The sequence below is a fragment of the Culex quinquefasciatus genome, chromosome 2 (assembly GCF_015732765.1).
Source record: "Culex quinquefasciatus strain JHB chromosome 2, VPISU_Cqui_1.0_pri_paternal, whole genome shotgun sequence".
Lineage (NCBI taxonomy): Eukaryota > Metazoa > Arthropoda > Insecta > Diptera > Culicidae > Culex > Culex quinquefasciatus.
Window position 1 is genome coordinate 209,623,462 of NC_051862.1, and position 22,673 is coordinate 209,646,134.

Consider the following 22,673-nt stretch of genomic DNA (forward strand, 5'->3'; position numbering starts at 1 on the left):
AATTAATAAACAGATATATTTTTATCGAGTTTTTTACCCCAGATTATATGATTAAATCAAGTCTGCAATTAAAAAGTTTATTGAAGACATTTTTATAAAGTGTGCCGTTTCGAAGATAAAGCCACTTAGAGTTTAATTTTAAATTATGTAAAAATCAATGTTATATAAAGAAGTGCTCATTTCTGAAGATATTCATTTTAAAGAGTTCAGCAAATAGCCTATAAATTTGTCTAGGAAACATTAAAAATAGGTTATCTGGTTGCTAAGGTATAGCAGATTAAAAAAAAAAAATACATGATAAATTAAAGTTGTCTAAGTCTCACCCAAACAGCCTTCCAACTTTAAATGTCAATGTCTAAGCAACTAATGGACCAATTTTCAATGTAAAGTTTTGTGGACACTCATGGACACTAATTTAAAGTGTTTACTTTAAAGTGGCTTTATCTTGAAAATTACGTACTTTGCAACAAAAGCTGTTAAGTATTTTTTGATTGCAGATTTTATTCAAATTTTAATGTCAATAATTTTTATGTGTAAATTTTTTTTCCAAAAAACACCTTTTTATTTAAAATCATAAAACCGATGCAAAAATTAATAAAGGTTTTGTCCCTCGACTCTGCAATGGTCTGAGGTAGGAAAAAGGAGGGAAAAATAATATAAAACTTGAAATAAAAAGGCATGGTCTTAACATTTGAATGACAAAAAATGTGTTTTAAAATGCATTTTACACAAGTTCTAGTTGTTTTGAAATTACTAGTCTTCAAAAAATGTAATCAAAAATTTCTACCAAAAAAATATGTAACTGTACTGTACATGAAATATTTTCAAAAATTCGAAAGATATTTGCATGACTCAATCATGCTTAAAATGATTTTAAACGCATTTTCATTTCTATTGAAATTTTAAAGTATTTCGAAGAAATATTTTTTTCTTCCCCTCGATTTTGCATGCCGATTTTGACGATGGGGGTGGGAGGAGAGTGACAACATCTTTTGAAAATATTTGTACTACCCTAACTTGGTGGCATACTTCTCTTTAAGTCAAAAGATTTTTGTCTTTTAAGAGATATTAACAAATTGTAAAACGGATTATGAGATTATTTTTTTAAACAAGATTTAGTGTCATTTTTTCACGCATACAAGTCTCCATACAATTTTGGCAGCTGTACATAAAAAAATGGTACGTAAATATTTTAACAGCTGTAAATTTTGAGTGAATTTTCAATATGAGGCTATTTGCCTTCACGTGTACATATCGACTCAGAAATTCTGAGCAAATGTCTTTGCGTGTGTATGTCTGTAAGTCCGTGCACCGAAAAAAATGCACTCGATTATCTCCGAACTGACTGAACCGATTTGGACCATTCGGGTCTCGTTTGATCCATCTTGGGGTCCCACAAGACCATAATTTATATTATGAGGTTTTGTAAAGTACTTTAAAAGTTATGATAAAAATATTATTTTAACAAAAGTCCGGAAGATTGTTAAAACGGTTGTTTTTGTAAGAAACCCATGTTATACATTTTAAGAAAGGTATTTAAAAGAACTTTCTAAAACGCCCAAAACATTGAAGATCTGACAATCTTATCAAAAGTTATAATAACTTAAGTGCTATTTATACACTTTTTATAGGCCGGATCTCACATATTTTGATGAAAATGTTATCCGGATATATCGTGAGGTGGGTAATCAGTAGACCTTTTCAACTCGCCCAAAAGATTGAAGATTTAACAACCGTATCAAATAAAAAATATCAATATGAAGAAGGCTTCAACCACCTTAGGGTGGATTAGGTAACGTTTTTCTATTCTTTTACAGATTGACCCTTTTAGAAATATATACAGAACGGTATTTTAACCATTTTCTAACAGCATTTCGAATTCATCCTTCATGTCTAGTTTTGATAATTCCAAAATTGTCATACATGTCTGAACCATAAATGTGGTATGCAAACAAGATTTTCAAGTCTCTTTATCATATCGTTGCAAGTCATCCGTCACACTGGTTTAAATTATGCATTTCCTCCGAAGCAAACAGTGAATCCCGCATTCACTTATCATCATGCACAGAATGAAACAAAATATACGAAACACGAATAAAAGATACAATAATTCCGTCACACGTGAAATCCACCGCGCCACCAGCTGTCGTTGTTTCATAATGAGGGTAAATAATACAAAGACAGGAGAAAAACCGTTTCTGACGTTTAACTCCCTCACGGTATTTCACGGTGTACAGGCTCACATTCATCATTTGCCGAGTCACAGACACCGGCGCAGTGTGGTGTGCTTCCCATTGTGACACGTGTGCACGTGATTCTTTTATCTTGTTGGTACTTTTTTGATTAAGAGGAATTTGGAAATTTTTAAATTTGTCAAAATAATAATTCATGATTTCAGAATTTTGTTTAAAAATAAGAGAAGTGTCAACTTGGAAAAAAAATCAATTAGAATTTTCAACTATTCATGCATTCTAGAAACCAATAGGCGAATTAATCTCATACTAACTGTCTGTTTATATTTCTCAACCCCCCCTCCCTAGCACCGGCAAGCTGCACTACCCGACGGACGTCTGCGGGCCCCTGTTCGAGGAGGAGCTGGAGTTTTGGGGCCTCGACTCGAACCAGGTGGAACCGTGCTGCTGGTCAACGTACAGCGTGCACCGGGACACACAGGTAAGTCGCATCAGGTCGTCTTCGGCGAAGGCCATGCCATGACTTGGACTGTCTGACGGTCCCCTGAAGCTGGTGACAAATAATTCAATTTCGTTCTGTGGGGGTTTCTGGGGGATGGATGGGGAGGGAGATTCTTTGGGGAAAGAGATTGAAAATGAAGGTAGAGGGGGAGAAGAAAATTAGATTATAATGAAGACCGACAAATTGAATTACGACGGTTTTGTGCGATGAATAAGATAGCTGAAAACTGGAAAAGGCTTCGCACTTAAGTACAAAAAAAAAAACAAATAACATTTAATAAAAAATGACAACTGACCAAATGAACAAATCTGGAGTTTTTTTTTAAAAAAGTCCAATAAACCAAATTTTGAGTTTTTGCTTTTTAAGTGTTATTTAATACCCCTGACTCAAGGCGGTTTCAAAAACACCCAAAAAGCAAAAACTGGAAATTCGGTTTACTGGACCTTTAAAAAAAAAACTCCAGAAATGATCAAATGAACAAATGAACATATCTGCAAATTTTAAAATCTTCAAATCTTCAAATCTTCAAATCTTCAAATCTTCAAATCTTCAAATCTTCAAATCTTCAAATCTTCAAATCTTCAAATCTTCAAATCTTCAAATCTTCAAATCTTCAAATCTTCAAATCTTCAAATCTTCAAATCTTCAAATCTTCAAATCTTCAAATCTTCAAATCTTCAAATCTTCAAATCTTACAATCTTCCAATCTTCAAATCTTCAAATCTCCAAATCGTTAAATCTTCAAATTTTCAAATCTTCAAATCTTCAAATCTTCAAATCTTCAAATCTTCAAATCTTCAAATCTTTAAATCTTCAAATCTTCAAATCTTCAAATCTTCAAATCTTCAAATCTTCAAATCTTCAAATCTTCAAATCTTCAAATCTTCAAATCTTCAAATCTTCAAATCTTCAAATCTTCAAATCTTCAAATCTTCAAATCTTCAAATCTTCAAATCTTCAAATCTTCAAATCTTCAAATCTTCAAATCTTCAAATCTTCAAATCTTCAAATCTTCAAATCTTCAAATCTTCAAATCTTCAAATCTTCAAATCTTCAAATCTTCAAATCTTCAAATCTTCAAGTCTTCAAATCTTCAAATCTTCAAATCTTCAAATCTTCAAATCTTCAAATCTTCAAATCTTCAAATCTTCAAATCTTCAAATCTTCAAATCTTCAAATCTTCAAATCTTCAAATCTTCAAATCTTCAAATCTTCAAATCTACAAACTTTCAAATCTTCAAATATAAAATTAATTCCATCAATCATTCAACAAAAAATAAACTAATTAATTTAAGCTTTCGTTAAACTTTCCCGTCAAAAGCAGCTAGCAACAGCTGAACTGTTTCAGTGAGCGGATCGTTTATTTTCCATTTAAAAGCTTTCATAAACAAAACAGCCTTTCGAGCGAGTGCGATCTTTCACGGGTGCACTTTCACAGCTTTCGAAGTTGGTGACGGGAAAAGCTGAGCGTTAGTGTTATAGTCTGGTTCAAATTTAAAATTTGAAAAAAAATATCATTTTTTTAATTCTAGTTGATAAATAAATACCAAACAAAAACCTGAAGTTGAAATTTTACTAATTTAAATTTGAATAAATGTGTCCAAACTTTTAAAAGTTCCCCAATCTATCACCCAAAACCAAACCTCTAACCAAACATCAGGAATGCCCCGTGGCTAATTTGCTGAGTAGATTAACCCAGCTGGCACGGGTCTCACGTGCACGTCGCCGGAATGGTGATGAAGTGATGACCCGTCCCCTCCCCCAAGGAGGGAGTAAGAGGGAAATAATTAAGTGGGTGGGGTGGAGGATGAAAAAGCTCCTGTTGAATGTTTCAAAACCAGTGCGGAGCAGAGTTTGTATGTGTGTGCTTGAAGAAAATAAAAAAACTTTTCCTCGACTGCTGCTGCTGCTGGGTTAACTTTTTCGCGTGAAGAGGTTTTCTTGGCGAAAAGTTGATAAAAGAGCTGTTTCGTTTTATTTGTGTGAGCAAGAGGGGAAGGTTTAATTATGGACACGCCTGGTGCTGCCACCTACTATTTGGTTGGAAATTATGAAAAATAAACAGTGAAGCTGGTTTAGTTTAAAATTGCATACTATACGTGTTGGCACTAAAAACGTTACATGCTTAAAAAATATGCAAAAACTGTTTTTCTTTGAAATTGAAAACCAAAATCTAAAATTTCGCTGTTTGCACTGTCCTAAGTGCAATTCAATTTTAACGACTCTCATAACCCCCTCCAAGATGCTTCATTAGCGCTCAAGCACAATTCTCCCTCAAACTCGTTGAACTCGAGCTGTCACTATTGCTGGCGCTCGGAAAAAGTCAAGAATATTAATGCACTCTTTAACCCCACTCTTTTGAGATGGACGCGCAGGCAAAACTTTGACGGTTTGAAATATAAACTCCTTCGTCGCTCCTGCCCGTCAAGTCAGTCAGTTTTTGCTTATTTAATTTAATATTCCTTTGCAAGTTTTACTATTTAATTAGGTTGAGCCGCCGCCCCCCAGTCAACAACGGCCAACGGGGGTCGTAAAAACGTTGCGAGCGAAATTGTGCGAGCCATTTTTTGATGAAAGAAGAAGAAGAGCTTTCAAGAAGTGAGGTTAATTTTCACAGCACTTGTAAAAGTGCTTGGAAAAACAAAAACTTGAACCCCGGTGGCTATAAAGAGTAACAACTTTTTCGAGGGAGGGGAAGGGGAGGAGGAAAATTGGGCAAACACCATCATCGCGAGCGCGCCTTTTTATTAAACTTGTACATTTAGGCTTGCTTAAGAAGGGGAAAAAGGTTTTTCCAAGGGAGATGACGCATCCTTGAGAGGATTGCAGCCGCCCTCTGATGCTGTTGCTATCAACTTCAAGCGATTATTACTTCAACTTTGGCATAGTACGCTCATCGCGGTGGAAGATTTTGGCAACACCCAAAATAAGAGGAAATCTTAGTTGAGTTTACTAAATTGGGTTATGATGATGTGTTTTGGTAGGTGGGTGTTTGGTTTGGAAGTGAAAACAGTTCAGCTAACAATAGCAATTCTGGTTGAGATGATCATTCCACCTATATTTTTTCCCTATGTACTGTTTTAAAAAATAGAATATGAAAAGGCAGAATTTTGTTTTTAACAATTTCTTGACATAATGAATCATTACAACGGCTTTGAAAATAACAAAAAATGATAAAACGTTGCAATATCAGAAATATTTAAATCAAATCTTCAAATCTTCCAATCTTCAAATCATCAAATCTTCAAATCTTCAAATCTTCAAATCTTCAAATCTTTAAATCTTCAAATCTTTAAATCTTCAAATCTTCAAATCTTCAAATCTTCAAATCTTCAAATCTTCAAATCTTCAAATCTTCAAATCTTCAAATCTTCAAATCTTCAAATCTTCAAATCTTCAAATCTTCAAATCTTCAAATCTTCAAATCTTCAAATCTTCAAATCTTCAAATCTTCAAATCTTCAAATCTTCAAATCTTCAAATCTTCAAATCTTCAAATCTTCAAATCTTCAAATCTTCAAATCTTCAAATCTTCAAATCTTCAAATCTTCAAATCTTCAAATCTTCAAATCTTCAAATCTTCAAATCTTCAAATCTTCAAATCTTCAAATCTTCAAATCTTCAAATCTTCAAATCTTCAAATCTTCAAATCTTCAAATCTTCAAATCTTCAAATCTTCAAATCTTCAAATCTTCAAATCTTCAAATATTCAAATCTTCAAATCTTCAAATCTTCAAATCTTCAAATCTTCAAATCTTTATATCATCAAATCTTCAAATCTTCTTTTCTTTTCTTCGTAATTATAATCATTTTTGGATAATGGTTAATTCTTGTGAATTAGTGAATCTGGAGCTTAGTATTTTGGGAAACTAAACCAATTAGAAATGTTTTTTTTTGAAATGCTGTTTTTATTTTCTTGTAACCAGAGTTGCCAGGTTCAACATAATCGGACCAAGTACCAAATCAATTTGGAAAAATCTGGCAGACAAAAATCTAAGAATAAGGCAAATACAGTTTGGGTGCAGGGACATGAAATATTTAAATTTAATTTACATTTTAATTAAAAAAAGTATTTATTAAACTTTTCTAATAAACTTGTCCATTTAAATCAAAAAGATTTTCAGAATAAGCAAAAAATATGGAAACTGTCGAATTCTTTAAAAACTCTGGCGCAGATTATTCCGGTCGAAACTAGAAAAATCTGAATTTCAAAAATTATCTGGCAATTTGGCAACCCTGTTTGCCTTGCAAAAAATGTGTAGCGAATACTTAAATTTCAACCAATTCAAGACGAAAAGGAAGCTTTTTTAATCTTGTCAAAGCATGTCGTACAACATACAGCTTTTATTTAAATGTGGCTTGCAAGCTTCTATCGGATGGTGAAGTAAAACGTCGGTCCCGGTTTCTCCTGTCTCGTCAGAGGCGCTGGAGCAGAAATCCCACGTTAGAGGAAGGCCATGCCCCGGGGGGCGTAGTGCCAATAGTTTCGTTTTTTCGTTGCAAAAGTAAAATTTTATCTCTTTATTGCGTAGGTAAAAATATGATGAATTATTTTTTACCTTTGTATTTATTTTTTCTGCTTAAAGAAATTTTTTATACAGATTCTTAAATGATATTTGTCAATCAAAGTTGAAATAAAAAAAAAATATTTTTTTTCATGATTTACCGGACATAAAATGTCATCTTTTCAAAAAATTCTAGAAATAGAAAAAAATATGACAGACTTGGACCGTTGCAAATATTTTTGAAGCTTATATCTCTCGACTGTGTCGACTAAGTTGAGGGGGGCGGGGTCAACAATCAATTTCAAATTTAACATTTGAATGAAAATTTGATTTACAATGCAAATAAATTTAAATTAAACTTAAAAAAAGCAACCTCATTTTTTATAGAAAATATTTTTTAACCAACAACTACTAATGATATTTTAAGAATAAATTTGAAGTCGCAGTATTTTCAGACTGAGCAAATGTCCTTAAATTTTCTTTTTGAATTTTGTTGATATGATGTACAAAATAAAAAATTATAAACAGGAAAAATCAGATTTGCTCAGTTTTTTCACGAGTACTAAGGGTTCGATTTTCAATTCTTAAAAAAAAATGTTGATAAATGTTTTGCTCTTGTCAATAAAATATATCTCGAAATTTTAAATCTAGCTCAGCATTTCAAAAAGTGTTTCGCCCTTTCAAATCAATTCTTGCTGTCTTACGTATAGAAATGGTCTCAAGCCTTGAAAAACGCTACATTTTTATTTTTTTAAAGACCACTGTATCAACAAAATAATATGACTTTGGACAATGGTTAATATCTTTAGTTTTTTTTAAGGATCCAATAAAACAAATTTTCAGTTTTTGCTTTTGGGTGTACGGAGATATGGAGATTTTTTATAAAATTGCCGAATAGAGTTTTTGTGTTTATTTGTGGTATCAGCATGCATGTTTAAGTAATGCTTTTAGCAACAATTTTTTCACAAAAAATTAATGGAAAAAAGTCGTTGATCACCTTCAAGTTCGACTTTTAAACCTTGAAAATATAAGAAAATTGTAAAGATACACACTTAGCGTTTTTTAGTTTACCGAATTTTGAACTGCTGAACAGTTCGGTATACTAAAATTTACCAATTTCGTTAAAAACTAACTAAAATTCGGTAATGAAGTTGCAAATTGCAACAGCACACAGAACGAAACAGCTCCATCAAATTCTCCTGAATGTTTTCCCGTAACAAAGATAAAGCTAAATGGCTCAGGGAAAGTCGCTCGGGCGTCGCTGCAAAATTTCATTCCCTCGGTCGTTTTCGTTGTTTGCTCGAAGCGTTTAATAATAACACAATTTTCTACGCCCACCCCATAATACAAACAATTTTCCTCCTCCACCACCTCTTCCAGAGCACCCTGGCGATCCTGGACAAGCTGGAGCTGGACGACGAGCAGCCCTCGGAGGAGGCCATCGCCCGGATGTTTGGCTTCGAGGAGGCCCTCCTGAATGGGGAGCTGACCTGCTGGCAGCGGACAAAGCCCAAGATCTGGGCCCTGTTTGACGAACCGTCGAGCTCGACCGGCGCCAAGGTGAGTCCATTTTGATGAACGTCGTTGCGTGTGCTCGGTGTGAAGATTAATGGGGCGCAATCATTGAGGATGTAAATTTGATGAATTGCGCATACACCCACACTCTTCAGGCAGACAAAGACGAACAAGAACATTGAATTTTTGAAATGATGGCTAGACATGTGTGTAAAAATAGTATGGTTATTGCAAATTAATTCCGATTGTTACAGCCTAGGTTCTCGTTAACAAACCAATAAAAAATGAATATAAGATAATTTCTTTCTTTGAAGTAGCTTGAAAACTAAAAGTTAAGCAAAATTCTTTGTTTTAGTAGTGGTTCACCGCAAATAGGACTGAATCCAGAACCTGGCATACATACGAATTCACTTTGTTCTACTGCCAACATAAATTTGTTTCCCGTCGAACCCAAAACAACTCCATGACCAACTATAAATTAATTGATATAAATTAAATTGATTTACGGCTAATAACCAACTTTTCCCCGCCCTTCCTCCCCAGATCGTCGCCGGCATCTCAGTCTTCTTCATCTGCATTTCTGTGATATCGTTCTGTCTGAAGACACACCCGGGTCTCCGGGTGGAACTTCCCCCATCCCTGCTGAACATCTCGGCGAACGGCACCAGCGCCCTGCTGGCCAACATGACCAGCATCGTGGGCCCGCTGACCGGCGGACCCAGCAGTGGAACCAACTCGGCGGACGGGAAGGCCGACCCCCGGGCCAACCCGAGACCCCTGCGGACGGGGCGCCTCATCTCGTCCGCGTACCGGATCAACTCCGGCAAGGGTGGCAACATCGTGGACAACTGGCAGGAGACGTACGGCCAACCGCACGAGGCCTTCTTCTACGTCGAGTTCGTTTGCAACGTTTGGTTTATCATCGAGCTGACGGTGCGGCTTGTGGTAAGTGTGTTCAGGTTCGGGTACTGGATTTGAGTTTGTACAGCATTTGGCACTTTCTTGGGGTGGCGGGGCTGCCGCCTGACAAATCTATTTACTGGCTTTGGAACAACACAATACTGAAATTCTAAGGAAAACGGAATGTGATATCTTGCTCGACATTTAGCTTGATAATTTTAACTTCACAGATTCCTTTCAGCGGTAAACACAATATAATAGGGCTGATACACTTTTACACTTTTACATACAATACAACATACAATACAATACACTTTTTTCTGAAAACCAAGGTTGGTATTCGACAAAATGATCGAATAAAGTTAAATATAAAGTTAAATTTTTCAATGCATTCACTAAGAATATATTTTTTGAAAATCTAGTTAGTCTCAAAGTATGAAAAAGTACTCCAAATTATTCACAAATTACCGTATATTTTCGGAAATATTCAAATCTTCATATTTTGGAATCAACCGATGCGATTTTGTTTTATTACATTTTTTTTGCAAAATAATACAAATTTCTATCGTATTTTTTGAAGGGAATCAAATTGTCATAAATTACAATATGGGTATCAAACGAATTGAAAATTTGTATGCTTTTCCAATTTTTGTCATTTTTTTTAACTTCAAAAATTTTTCTCAAAATCCCTATTTTTTCGAAAATTCTCAAATTAAAAACAAATGCAATAAGGGTTTCAAACGAATTGAAATTTTGTATGCTTTTTCATGTAATTAAAGTTTTTTTTTTAAAATACTGAAATTTTCACAATATGGTATTTTTACGAAAATAATCAAATTTTCATAACTTTGATATGGGTTTCTAACGAAGCTTAATTTTGTATGCTTTTTAATTCATTTAAGATTTTTTGTAAAATATAAAAAAAAATCCCAAAACACTGTATTTGAAAAAAAACAAACGAAGCTAAATTTTGTTTGCTTGTTTTACTTTATAAATATTTTTTTTTGTAAAATATAAAACTTTCACAAAAAAACGTATTTAGAAAAAAAAGCTTTAATCAATTGAAAATGACATGCGAAATTTCAGTTCGTTTGATACCCAGATTGCAAATTAAAAAAATTGTGTATTTTCGAAAAATACGAAATTTTGCGAAAATTTTAGTATTTAACAAAAATACGTTAATAATGTAAAAAAATACAATAGTTCTTTCGTTTGATACCCATTTTGCATTTTTTGTAGTATTTTGCAAATTTAAAAAAAAATGACTAATTTCGAAAAAATACAATAAAAAAGCATACAAATTTTCGCTTAGTTTGATAACTATATTGCAAATGATGGAAGTTGGAGTTTATTCGGAAAAAAAATATTTTGTGAAAATTTTAGTATTTTTCTATAATACTTGAATAAAAAAAGGATAAAAATTTTCGGTTCGTTTGAAATTGCAAATTATGAAAATTTTAGTATTTTCGAAAAAAAATAGGTTAGGTTAGGTTAGGTTAGGTTAGGTTAGGTTAGGTTAGGTTAGGTTAGGTTAGGTTAGGTTAGGTTAGGTTAGGTTAGGTTAGGTTAGGTTAGGTTAGGTTAGGTTAGGTTAGGTTAGGTTAGGTTAGGTTAGGTTAGGTTAGGTTAGGTTAGGTTAGGTTAGGTTAGGTTAGGTTAGGTTAGGTTAGGTTAGGTTAGGTTAGGTTAGGTTAGGTTAGGTTAGGTTAGGTTAGGTTAGGTTAGGTTAGGTTAGGTTAGGTTAGGTTAGGTTAGGTTAGGTTAGGTTAGGTTAGGTTAGGTTAGGTTAGGTTAGGTTAGGTTAGGTTAGGTTAGGTTAGGTTAGGTTAGGTTAGGTTAGGTTAGGTTAGGTTAGGTTAGGTTAGGTTAGGTTAGGTTTTTTTTTTAATAATTCTAATCTTTAACTGATTTTGTAATTCTAGTTGCAATTCAACAGAGAAATCCTCCAAAACTTTACCGAAGTAATCTTACAAATAGATATGAATATCTCTCTCTCCGTTGTTTCCCGATGCTGGCTGTCTGGGAACTGCAATCTGCTTGCCAGCAGATTCTGCCACACAGCTAAACAACCAACCCTTCCAGAGAACAGATGGTGTCGGTCTTCGAGGATGCAGCACACGACGATGGCGGTGGTACAGCATAAGACCGCAAACATGCAGCAGCAGCAGCAACCCGGTGGCATCTATAGGGCGACAATAAAACCCACAGCCATAAGCTTGATGGCACCGAGTTGAAACTCTTGGGAATCGTCGTGGTGACCCGGGTTGGCACAGTTGAGTTCTTGGCCAAAATTTGATTTTGTTTTATTTTATAATTATTGTCGTAATTAATATATGTAAAAAAACACAAAAAAAAAAACAAATCAATCAGGCCAAATTGCGATGGATTTTTTTCTTCTAATATTACCCTAACACCAGCTCTAGTGGTCTTATCTTTCAAAGCGAACAATGGAGAGCAACTTCTTGGAGCTTGGAAGCAATCTTGCATTCCTCCCTGCGATAAGCTCACATTTCAAAAGGCTAACTTGCTCACGTCCCACTTTGCCCCATAAACCCTCCTTTATGGGAAATATTGCACCCATTCTGTTTCGCCGGCTGTTTCCCGAAAAATTCCAACTCTTGATCTTTGCCAATTTCCATTCCCCGAACTATTGTACGTCTTCTATTCATTTTTTGGCGAAGAACAATTCCATTCACAGCGTGGTATCAACATCATGCACAGTATAAACATGTTGAAAACTGTTATAAGTTGTTTTTCCTATAAAATATGGCTTTATCACTGTGTTAGTTGAACAACTGCAAGCAGAGATCCATGCATGCATTCCAACCCTGGAAACATTCCTGCACGGGTTCCGATCTTGTGCTAGAAGAACAAGCAGACATACCAGGGTCATCCCCCCGAGGAGCAGCGCAAACGAGCTTCATTCAATTTTCCAATTCGTTTGCGCCCTGAAACCTTGTCACTTTGGGGTGCCCCATTCGTCTGTTTAACCGTCGTCGTCCGAAGAAAGGGAAGGGGAACTGGACGGTTCTGGTGAGATGAAACATGCGACCTTGACATTGGGTGAGAAATATGTGGAAGGAAAATCTTGGTATGATCAAATCAACTTTTTGAATCAAAAAAACAATTTTTAAATAAAATTCAGGCCTTTCACAATATTTTCTATACTTTATGTCACCTACCCTTCAAAATTGGATCTCAAAGTAGTAGTTTATGCAATATGTTGCATAAAGAAGATTTTTTCAGCACGCGTCGTACATTTATCCAACGAGGTTTACCGTCTTTGCTTAGTAATCAGTTTTTTAATAATCAATTTTAAAGACAAAATAATACAAGGTGTTTATTTTTGATGTTGAATAAGACTCGATTATCCGAAGTTGGATTTTTATGACATTAAACAAAGCCAAACTAAATCTCTACCAGTGCTGTGGAGTCGAAGTCGGAGTCGGAGCCGGAGTTGGTGGAGTCGGGTCTTTTTGGGGACCTGAAGCCGGAGACGGAGTCGGAGTCGTCAAAACTCTAATAGCTGGAGTCGGAATCAGAGTCGAAGTTGGCTAAATTGTATGAGCTAGAGTCGGAGTCGTAAATTTCTGATAGACCCAGAGTCGGAGTTGTCAAAAAATTTAATATAATTTACGATTTTCTTGGTATTTTTAAATTATTCATTGAATTGCGTGTACTGCGTTGACATTTTTTTGATTAATTTATTTTTTGGTTTAAGATATTTATCAGATACCATGATGTTTTCGAAGCATTTTCATTGTGATTGGAAAGCTCACTATCAGTTTTTAACAAAAATAATTATGTTTTTAAAACATTATCGACATGCTCATTTTGAATGTAAATAAAAACAAATCAAAGTGTCGTGCTGAAAACATGTCAAAATGACAAAAAATATCGAAAATAAGTTGCAATTTTTTTTTTTTAATACAGATAAACCGATGCTCTTATGCCTCGTATATGCAAATGCCTTAAATCGGGGTGATATAATTGATAGAATTGAATTTAATCAAATAATTAGAATATTAGAATGTTCTCATGATTTGTATGTTTCAAGTGTATACTGGGCTGGATCACACAATGTCCATGTACGTCTTCTCAAATAAATTCAAAAAAGCTTTAAAAATAGTAACTTTGAAAATTGTTTATTTCAAAACCAGGGTAAATTTGATAGTTACTGCACACCAATTTCTCTTAAATTTACTGAAATCTGCACTACTAAAATTTTCAGTAAATGAAAATTTGCTGAAAAAAAAATTGTTGAAAATCAGTGTAGCTAGCTTCTTAACTTAAAAAAATGAATTTAAATTTAAAGTAGTTAAATTAAATGTTCCAATTTTTCAAACAACAAAATTCAAATTTACTCAGAAAATTGTTTTGGTGAAAATGCGTTTTTTTTATATTTAAAAACAGATTAGGTGTTGGAGTCGGAGTCGGAGTCGGAGCCGGAGTAAATTTTTTTTGGAAAGCTGGAGACGGAGTCGGCTAGAGTTGGTAGGCCGGAGTCGGAGTCGGAGCCGGAGTCAACAATTTGTGGAAAGTCGGAGCCGGAGTCGAAGTCGTCCTAACTCAGAAAGCCGGAGTCGGAGTCACTTGAAATATGACTCGACTCCGCAGCCCTGATCTCTACACTAAATTTTTCGATCGCACTGTGCTCAAATAATAGGGTAATTCTCTACCAACTCAAACGACATCGGGAAAAGTTGCCCCAACTCCTCTTCTATTTGCGTGAAACTTAGTCCTTAGGGGTAACTTTTGCCCCTGATCACGAATCTGAGGTCCGTTTTTTGATAACTCGTGATGGAGGAGCGGTACGACCCCTTTCATTTTTGAACATGCGTATTTTTTTCAAAACTTTTTTTTTTCGTACAATCGCGATAACTCGTGATGTTTATGAGCAAGCTACTTAAGTTTATAAATCAAAATTTTTGTAATTGTCTGCTCTACAACTTTGCAGAACCTTATTTACTCTAAAAAATATTCCTGTAAAGTTAGAAAAAAGCACGAAATTTTAAAATGAAAAAATTTGTTCAAATTGAAAAAAATACCCCCCTAAGTCAATGTAGATCCGAAAAGTACATTAAATTTCCTAAAAATGACATGTTCCAAAACATTTTACAGTAAGTAACGGTAAATGGGAAAATTTTTAAAACTTATTGAGTGTTTGAAAAATACTACTGAATCTCATAACATGGAGGGTTAACAATTAAAATGGTACATTTTTTTAAATTTTTCACTATTTCTCAAAGAACAAGTTTATTTATTTAGAAGATTAGAAATTGATTAAATAAGATTATATTATATTAGATTATATTGATAATAATAATAATATCATTAATTTATGTTATATATCTCTGAGCAACAGTTTTGATTAATTATAATCTATATAATCTTATCTAATCAATTTATAATCTATCTAAGAAATAAACTTTTTCATTGAGGAATAATGAAAAATTCCAAAAATAATGCCATATTAATTGTTTACCCTGCATGTTGATATCCAGGTTTACTAAATTACAAAATTTAAATTATTCAAAACAAAGCCCAATCAAGAGCTCGCAGTACACAATGAAATGTATGCAATCATCTTCACCGACATTATTGCATTATTCTATCAAACACCGTGGCATCCTTTGTTGACCCACGCGTGTGTGTGTCCATTGAACCGATATCGATGGCACGCTGATTCACTGTACTTCAAACCAACTCAGCCGTCATCATCCGTTTGAAGGGCCATTCAGGTCATGACCATAAATCCAAACTAATTATGATGGTGGTGGGTGGTGGCACCACGGCACATTAGTGACGCCTCGTCGTCGTCGTTCAGCACAATTCATTGCAAGTTTGATAAACTCACTGTTCCTTCACCGACCACCCTGAACAAGAGAGCTCGGGGGAGTGGTGATTATGATGCACTCAAACACCAGCGATTCTCATAATGAATTTATAGCTAATGAATATGGGGTTACTATCCTGCGACCGACCTTCCCCACAGACACTTCAAGGGGGTGACTCCTTTTGTGCGATGCTGCTGCTGCGTTGGTTATAATTAAGGTTCATTAAATTCATCATACCAAGTCAAGTGGTTTCCATCTCGCTCTCGCGCCGGTTTCTACACAAAACACATAGTTCAGAGATGACACCTCCCCCCGTCACTGAGACAACACCCCCAACTGAATCCCGGAAAAGGTCAACCACATCGTTCAACCTCGTTAGCATGGTTGATTGTTATCAGAGTGTGTGTGTGTGAGGGGTTTAGTTGTTGAACATGGGATGGTATCCCATCTGCAATGGTCACTAACTAGTGTTTGCGGTGGCTCAATTCAACACTTTGCCCGTTTGAGGTTGTGACTCCTGAGTGGCTTCTGTGGGTGGAGGTTTATTCATGACCTAACACAACTTTGAGCATTATACAGAAAAGGTAGTTTTGTCTAAAAGTTTGCAAAAAAAAAGTTTGCAAATTGCAATGCAAATTAGTTGGTATTATTGCTAAGTTAGCTATGAAATAAAAAAAAATGCAAGATTTTAATTCCATGTTTTAATTGTCGTAATTAAGTTGATAAGGAATACTTCTAACAACACTCGTTTCCAACAATCGGAAGAACTAAATCAAGGTGGATTTCTGCCATTTTATCTTAATGCATTACCTAATGCCCCATCAGAATAATTTTATAGTGTTCTTAAATATACTGCCAGACCTAATTCAGTCCATTAAATCCGGATGAAATCCAATTTTATCATCTTGGCATACACCTCAACCCATCACACCGCCGGCAACTATCACCATAAAATTCAATAATTCAATAACCCCAGTCAGGCTGTCGTTTGTCGAAATCTTCCCTGCTTGCAAAACCCGTTTATCTGCCTATCTTTTACCATACCTCTACATATCCAGAACCTGAACATCTTCTAGCTTCCGAAAAGTGAATCCTCGTCCCGACGTCGGCAGCATAAAATAATCATAAATCGTTTATACCACACACACACTCCCACACCCTTCAGCAATGTCGTAACTCAGCTCTCGGGCAGGTCTTCGGTCTTCTTCACGCGCCGTAACTGTCATTCCGGAGTCACTTTTACGACTCGTACCTGGAGAGTCTTGCGGGATAACAACCACGTGTGACACGACGACACAAACCCGGATTAACATCCCGAGCAGATGATGAAGTGATCCCCGGTGAAACTTTTATGCGTCGTCAAACTGCGTGCTTTACGACCTGTGTGTGTGGGTGTACCTACTGTAGTGGAGGAGCTTGAAGTTGAGCAAATTTCAGGAAATCTCAATACTCGGAATTCTTGCTAAGAACTCAAAAACTCAAAAAAAAAGTCACCACATTTCAAAACCTACGACATGGCTCCACGAATCTGCCTGCTGTGCGCCCTGGACGACAATCCGGCGACGGTGACCATTTCCCCGGGTAATGATTTTAAAGGGCATTTGGTCTGGGCACGTTCCTCACATCACTCTGCCTGCGCTGCTTGAGTCTTTGAACTACAAGGGATGGGGACCAATGTGTTGTCACACGACTGTGTTTTTATGCGACAAAATTTGTTCGCTTGAAACGTGTGACTTTCACCCTAAATGCGGTCAGTGGGAAAAATCCTAACCAAACGAATGACTTCTCGCTTTATAGCCACACCCACAAAAAAGGGGTGAATGAGTGGCAAATTGTTTTATTTAAATTTATCGTCCCTCTTTAGTGACCACAAAGTTACCCTTTGCTTGCCACTTCACAGTTCCCGCGGTCTTTCATGATTGCTTGATTTGTTGTTTTATGTTTTTCGGTCACACGTGGGGTTTCAACGCTGCTAACCTTTTCAATCTGAATTTGAATTACTAAAAAAGTTAAAAATGATTAATAGATCGAGAATAATGGCATGTGTTGCAAAATTTTATGTTTATTTAGAATCTTCTCCATTTAAAAAGTGTTTAAAAATAGAGCAATTCTCTAGAATTTTTTATTTTATTTTTTTGAATAAGATCAAATTTTTATGTGTACTTTTTCTAAAACCGAAGAAGACATTTTGCATAACTAGTTCTTTCAGTTTGCATGCAATTTTGGTCGCTTTCCATGAAAAAAAAAATCCATTAAAATATTCATAAATCTATATCTTGTGAACGGAATTGCTGATTGATTTTGTGTCTTGGGAAATGTTTTTTTTTGTATTGCTTAAAAAGTAACAACCCATTTTTATTTGACCAATCACACTCAAAAATGGATGCGCAAAATTACCATTTTAAAAAATTCTTGATTAAAACAAGTACAATCTCAGGATCATTTTTTTTTGTTGATGACGTTACTTTTTTATCAAGTGGACTGCTACATTATCGCCGGAACGATAAATCTATGAAAAATAGCTCATTTGTTAATGTCTTATAATTGACTTAATTAGACCATATCAAGTTGAATTTATAATGCTATCACTATGAATTTTGTTTAGTGAAATTCTCAATTTTTCACAGCATAATTATTTTTCCTACAATACTCAAATATTCATAATTTGCATTTTCACTTTATCAGAGTTTTATTTTGCAAAATACTAAAATTTTCACAAAATACCACATTTCTTCGAAACTACTAAAATTTTCAAGATTTGCAATACGCAAGTGAAATTCAAAAATGTTACAAACATTGGAACTTTTACAGGTTCTTTAGTGAAACACTAAATTTTTACAAAGTACCGTGTTTTTTTTAAATACCGATTTTTTTTAATAATTTGCAATATGTATTTTGTATACATTATCACTTTTTTATTTATAACCTCTATTTACTTAACTTTTTTTGTGGAATTCTTAAATTTTCACAAAATTGTATCTTTTCAAATTACCGTATTCGTCTACAGTACTCCATTTTTTTCATTTTCGCTTTATTTTTATTTCCTTGTGAAATGCTCAGATTTCAATAAAAAGCTGTTTTAGGCGTCATCCATAAAGTACGTACGCTCTTAGGGGGAGGGGGTTACCCAAGGTGTGACAAGATGTGACGAAGGGGGTAGGGGGCGTTTGCAAGATTAGAACGTCACGCTAGGCTTTTCAATGATTGCATAATATTAATTTGAAATGTACACAATTAAATTAAATCCTCTTTTCTAAAATTGTTTGCTTACTATTATTTATATCGTTTTTTTATCGCAATGTTTATGCTAAAAAATGAATAGTTAGAATAATTTAACTTATTTTTTTTATATTAAAAATGCAAAAAATGCCAAAATTATGAGAGTTTTAAGATATAAAAACAATAAAAAAATTCCATCGAAAACAAGGTAGCGGGGCCTGGCAAAATGTGACGTACTTTTTGAAGGGGGTTCAACCTTGTGTTACAAAGTGGGGGGGTTAATTTTGGCCATTTTAGCGTGACATACTTTATGGATGACGCCTTACAGAAAATACTCGCATTTTTCATAAATTGCAATATGAGTGTCAAACGAAGCGAAATTATGTAGGCATTTTTTATTTATTTAAATGTTTTGAAACAAAACTCACAAATTACCGTACTTTTTTGAAAACGCTACAATATCCATACTTTGCAATGTTAGTATCCAACAAAGCGAAATTTTGCATGTTGCATATTTTCACTAAACTATTTTTTGTTTTAACTCACTAAAATTTCACAGAATACCATATTTTGGAAATGTCATTATTATCAATGAAATTTGATTTTTTTTTTAAATACGGTATTTTGTGTAAACAAGAGTATTAAACAAACAAACCTCTAATAAAGTGAAAATTCATGAAAAAAATAATTTCGAATGGTAACCATATTGCAAATTATGAAATTTCGAGTATTTTATAAAAAAAACGGTAAATTTTTAATATTTGAGTATTTTATAAAATAAAAAAATGTATACAGCGAAAACTCATACACAATTTTGCTTCGTTTGATACCCATATTGCAAATTATGAAAGTTTGAGTACTTTTCAAAATGATACGGTCTTTTGTAAAGATTTGAATACTTTGCAAAAATTAAAAAAAACTCTAATAAAACTCAAACCCAATTAAACTAAGATTGATGACAACTTCCAAAAAATATGGTATTTTGTTTATTTTTTTGAGAAATTATACTTTATCAAAAATACAAATTCCGAGTGAAAGCAATGAAAATTTGAAATGATTTGTTAGGATAAGAATTTATTTCAAAAATGATAATGATAACGATAGATAATCATTATCGTTTCGATGATGACGATAAATCTATCGATATCAAATCTCTATAATTGAATTGTCAACAACCTCGTTTTTCATCTGAAAAAGTAATGACCAAGCTTAACTATCTGTTGAAGCATTTATATTTGAAGAGATCAGTAAATCAGATCGAAATAAATCTGAAAGTAAACTAAACATGAAAAACGAGATTTTCTCTACATCGCCAAATAAATTTAAGAAATTATTTCAAAATTTTCAAATGACTCGTTTACAAATTTGATTTTTCATCATGAAAGAACTCAAAAATAATTTCCCATGTCTTTAAAAAACTCTAGATTTTTTTTGAAAAATTGACAACACTGCCAAATAAATTTTGACCACGGTCATATTTAAAAAAATCACATTTTTTGTCATCTAAAACATTTCATAATATAAGATTTTCGAAAAAATGTTTGATTTGCGCAATCGAGTGCGGTGCCTGTGTGGACGCGCAGTCCTGTTTTTTCGTGTTATTGTCCATCTCTTTTGTGTCGCTATTTGTGTGCATGGGGTGATTGGTCTTCTTCTTCTTCTTCTTCTTCTTTTTTCTTTATTTTTAGTTCGCGCGTTCGTTGGCCAATGAGTTTATTTTTGTTCTCTTTACATAGTTTTCGATAGAAACGATCCGAATTCTTTTTTTTTCGAGACAAGCAAGTCGTATTGCTGGATTAAGTCCTTTCTATATAATCGATGATCGGAAGGCACGCCGACGAATATGTTTTAAGGCTTATGATATAAAATCATTTTAATGAATAAAGCCCTTCTTACATCACCGTTGATCGGAAGACACGCCGACGAAGAATTTCTGGAGGATCGCGGTCGAATTAATACTATATTTAAAATTCTAGATAGCTATCTTTCGGATTCGATTGTGAGTAGCGGGACTTCGCGGTTACTATGCAACGTATTTTTTGGAGTCTTTTTATATTTTAAATTTATAAGTCCTTCTTTTATCATCGTTGATAGGAAGGCACGCCACCAGTTAAGTTCGTTTAAGTTATTGTTTTAATTTCATTACAATCGGTTACGTGGTGTCCTGTTTTCTTTTCGTTTATATTCGTTGATCGTAATAATTTATTCCAACTGGCAGCTTTAGTATTAACTCATCTACTATTTTTGACATTTGCTCACGTTATCTTAATTGTACCAACAGTAAAAATATACTGATAAGTCCAGCCCATAGCACTACCGCTCGGTTGGCACGCGTTCGATTAAAACAAACTTTTTAAATAATCAATTATTTATCTTTCCGCAGCCGGCTGCCTAAGATTTAAAATTTCAACCGATAAACAAAATGCTCATGGTCACATCACTGCCACTCGTGAATCCTGACCTCATACCCATCTACTAACCCCCTCAAAACTCATGTGATACTTTGTCGGAGAAGCAGTCGATTGGGCGGTCTCTATCACTCAAGTATCGGACTAACATTCCCATCCACTTCCCCGTGACCCTACCACTGGTCGTGGCCGGCGCCGGTATTGATCAGCATGATAGGGGCCTTTGAGAAGTTGCGAAGCGAGGAAAGATAGCTCCCACTTATCTTCCACGGCTCGTGGATGTAACTTCTGGAGGTCCTGGTCAATAACGGAGTAGCAACTGCGGGTGGGCACCTATGCTTATGCTTAATGTTTGATTTGCGCAATCCACTTTTTGTGAGAAAAGTCGAATTAAAAAAAAGTATGTAATGTTTTTCAACAATTTTTAAAAGATGTCATAAACAATACTTACAGTTAACTCTGTCGAAGACAGCAAATCGTTCAGTTAATCTGGTTTCAAGATACTAATTGAATTCAAATTTGTATGATCGATCACATGTTGCAAAATGACTTCATTGGTCATACAAAAAAAAGTACTTGGGTAATTCTCCGCCAACTCACACAGCAGTTGCCCCGACCCCTCTTCGATTTGCGTGAAACTTTGTCCTAAGGGGTAACTTTAGTCCCTGATCACGAATCCGAGGTCCGTTTTTTGATATCTCGTGACGGAGGGGCGGTACGACCCCTTCCATTTTTGAACATGTGAAAAAAGAGGTGTTTTTCAATAATTTGCAGCCTGAAACGGTGATGAGATAGAAATTTGGTGTCAAAGGGACTTTTATGTAAAATTAGACGCCCGATTTGATGGCGTACTCAGAATTCCGAAAAAACCTATTTTTCATCGAAAAAAACACTAAAAAAGTTTTAAAAATTCTCCCATTTTCCGTTACTCGACTGTAAAAAATTTTGGAACATGTCATTTTATGGGAAATTTAATGTACTTTTCGAATCTACATTGTCCCAGAAGGGTCATTTTTTCATTTAGAACAAAATTTTTCATTTTAAAATTTCGTGTTTTTTCTAACTTTGCAGGGTTATTTTTTAGAGTGTAACAATGTTTTACAAAGTTGTAGAGCAGACAATTACAAAAATTTTGATATATAGACATAAGGGGTTTGCTAATAAACATCACGAGTTATCGCGATTCTACGAAAAAAAGTTTTGAAAAAGTTGGTCGTCATCGATCATGGCCGTTCATGGTCACCCGCGACAGACACGGACGACGAAACAAAGAGAAACGCAAAAAGTAACTTTTTCAAAACTTTTTTTCGTAAAATCGCGATAACTCGTGATGTTTATTAGCAAACCCCTTATGTCTATATATCAAAATTTTTGTAATTGTCTGCTCTACAACTTTGTAAAACATTGTTACACTCTAAAAAATAACCCTGCAAAGTTAGAAAAAACACGAAATTTTAAAATGAAAAATTTTGTTCTAAATGAAAAAATGACCCTTCTGGGACAATGTAGATTCGAAAAGTACATTAAATTTCCCATAAAATGACATGTTCCAAATTTTACAGTCGAGTAACGGAAAATGGAGAATTTTAAAACTTT

General features: G+C 34.5%; 1 protein-coding gene across 1 annotated transcript in view; it reads left to right on the top strand.

The window, feature by feature from the left end:
- Positions 1–22,673, top strand: part of LOC119766616 (potassium voltage-gated channel protein Shaw-like) — a 174,846-nt gene that overhangs the window by 118,046 nt on the left and 34,127 nt on the right. The window contains exons 5-7 of the mRNA XM_038251566.1: positions 2,541–2,673; positions 8,579–8,758; positions 9,257–9,658. Of these exons, the coding sequence (XP_038107494.1) occupies positions 2,541–2,673; positions 8,579–8,758; positions 9,257–9,658 (715 nt within the window). The remainder of the gene's footprint in view (positions 1–2,540; positions 2,674–8,578; positions 8,759–9,256; positions 9,659–22,673) is intronic.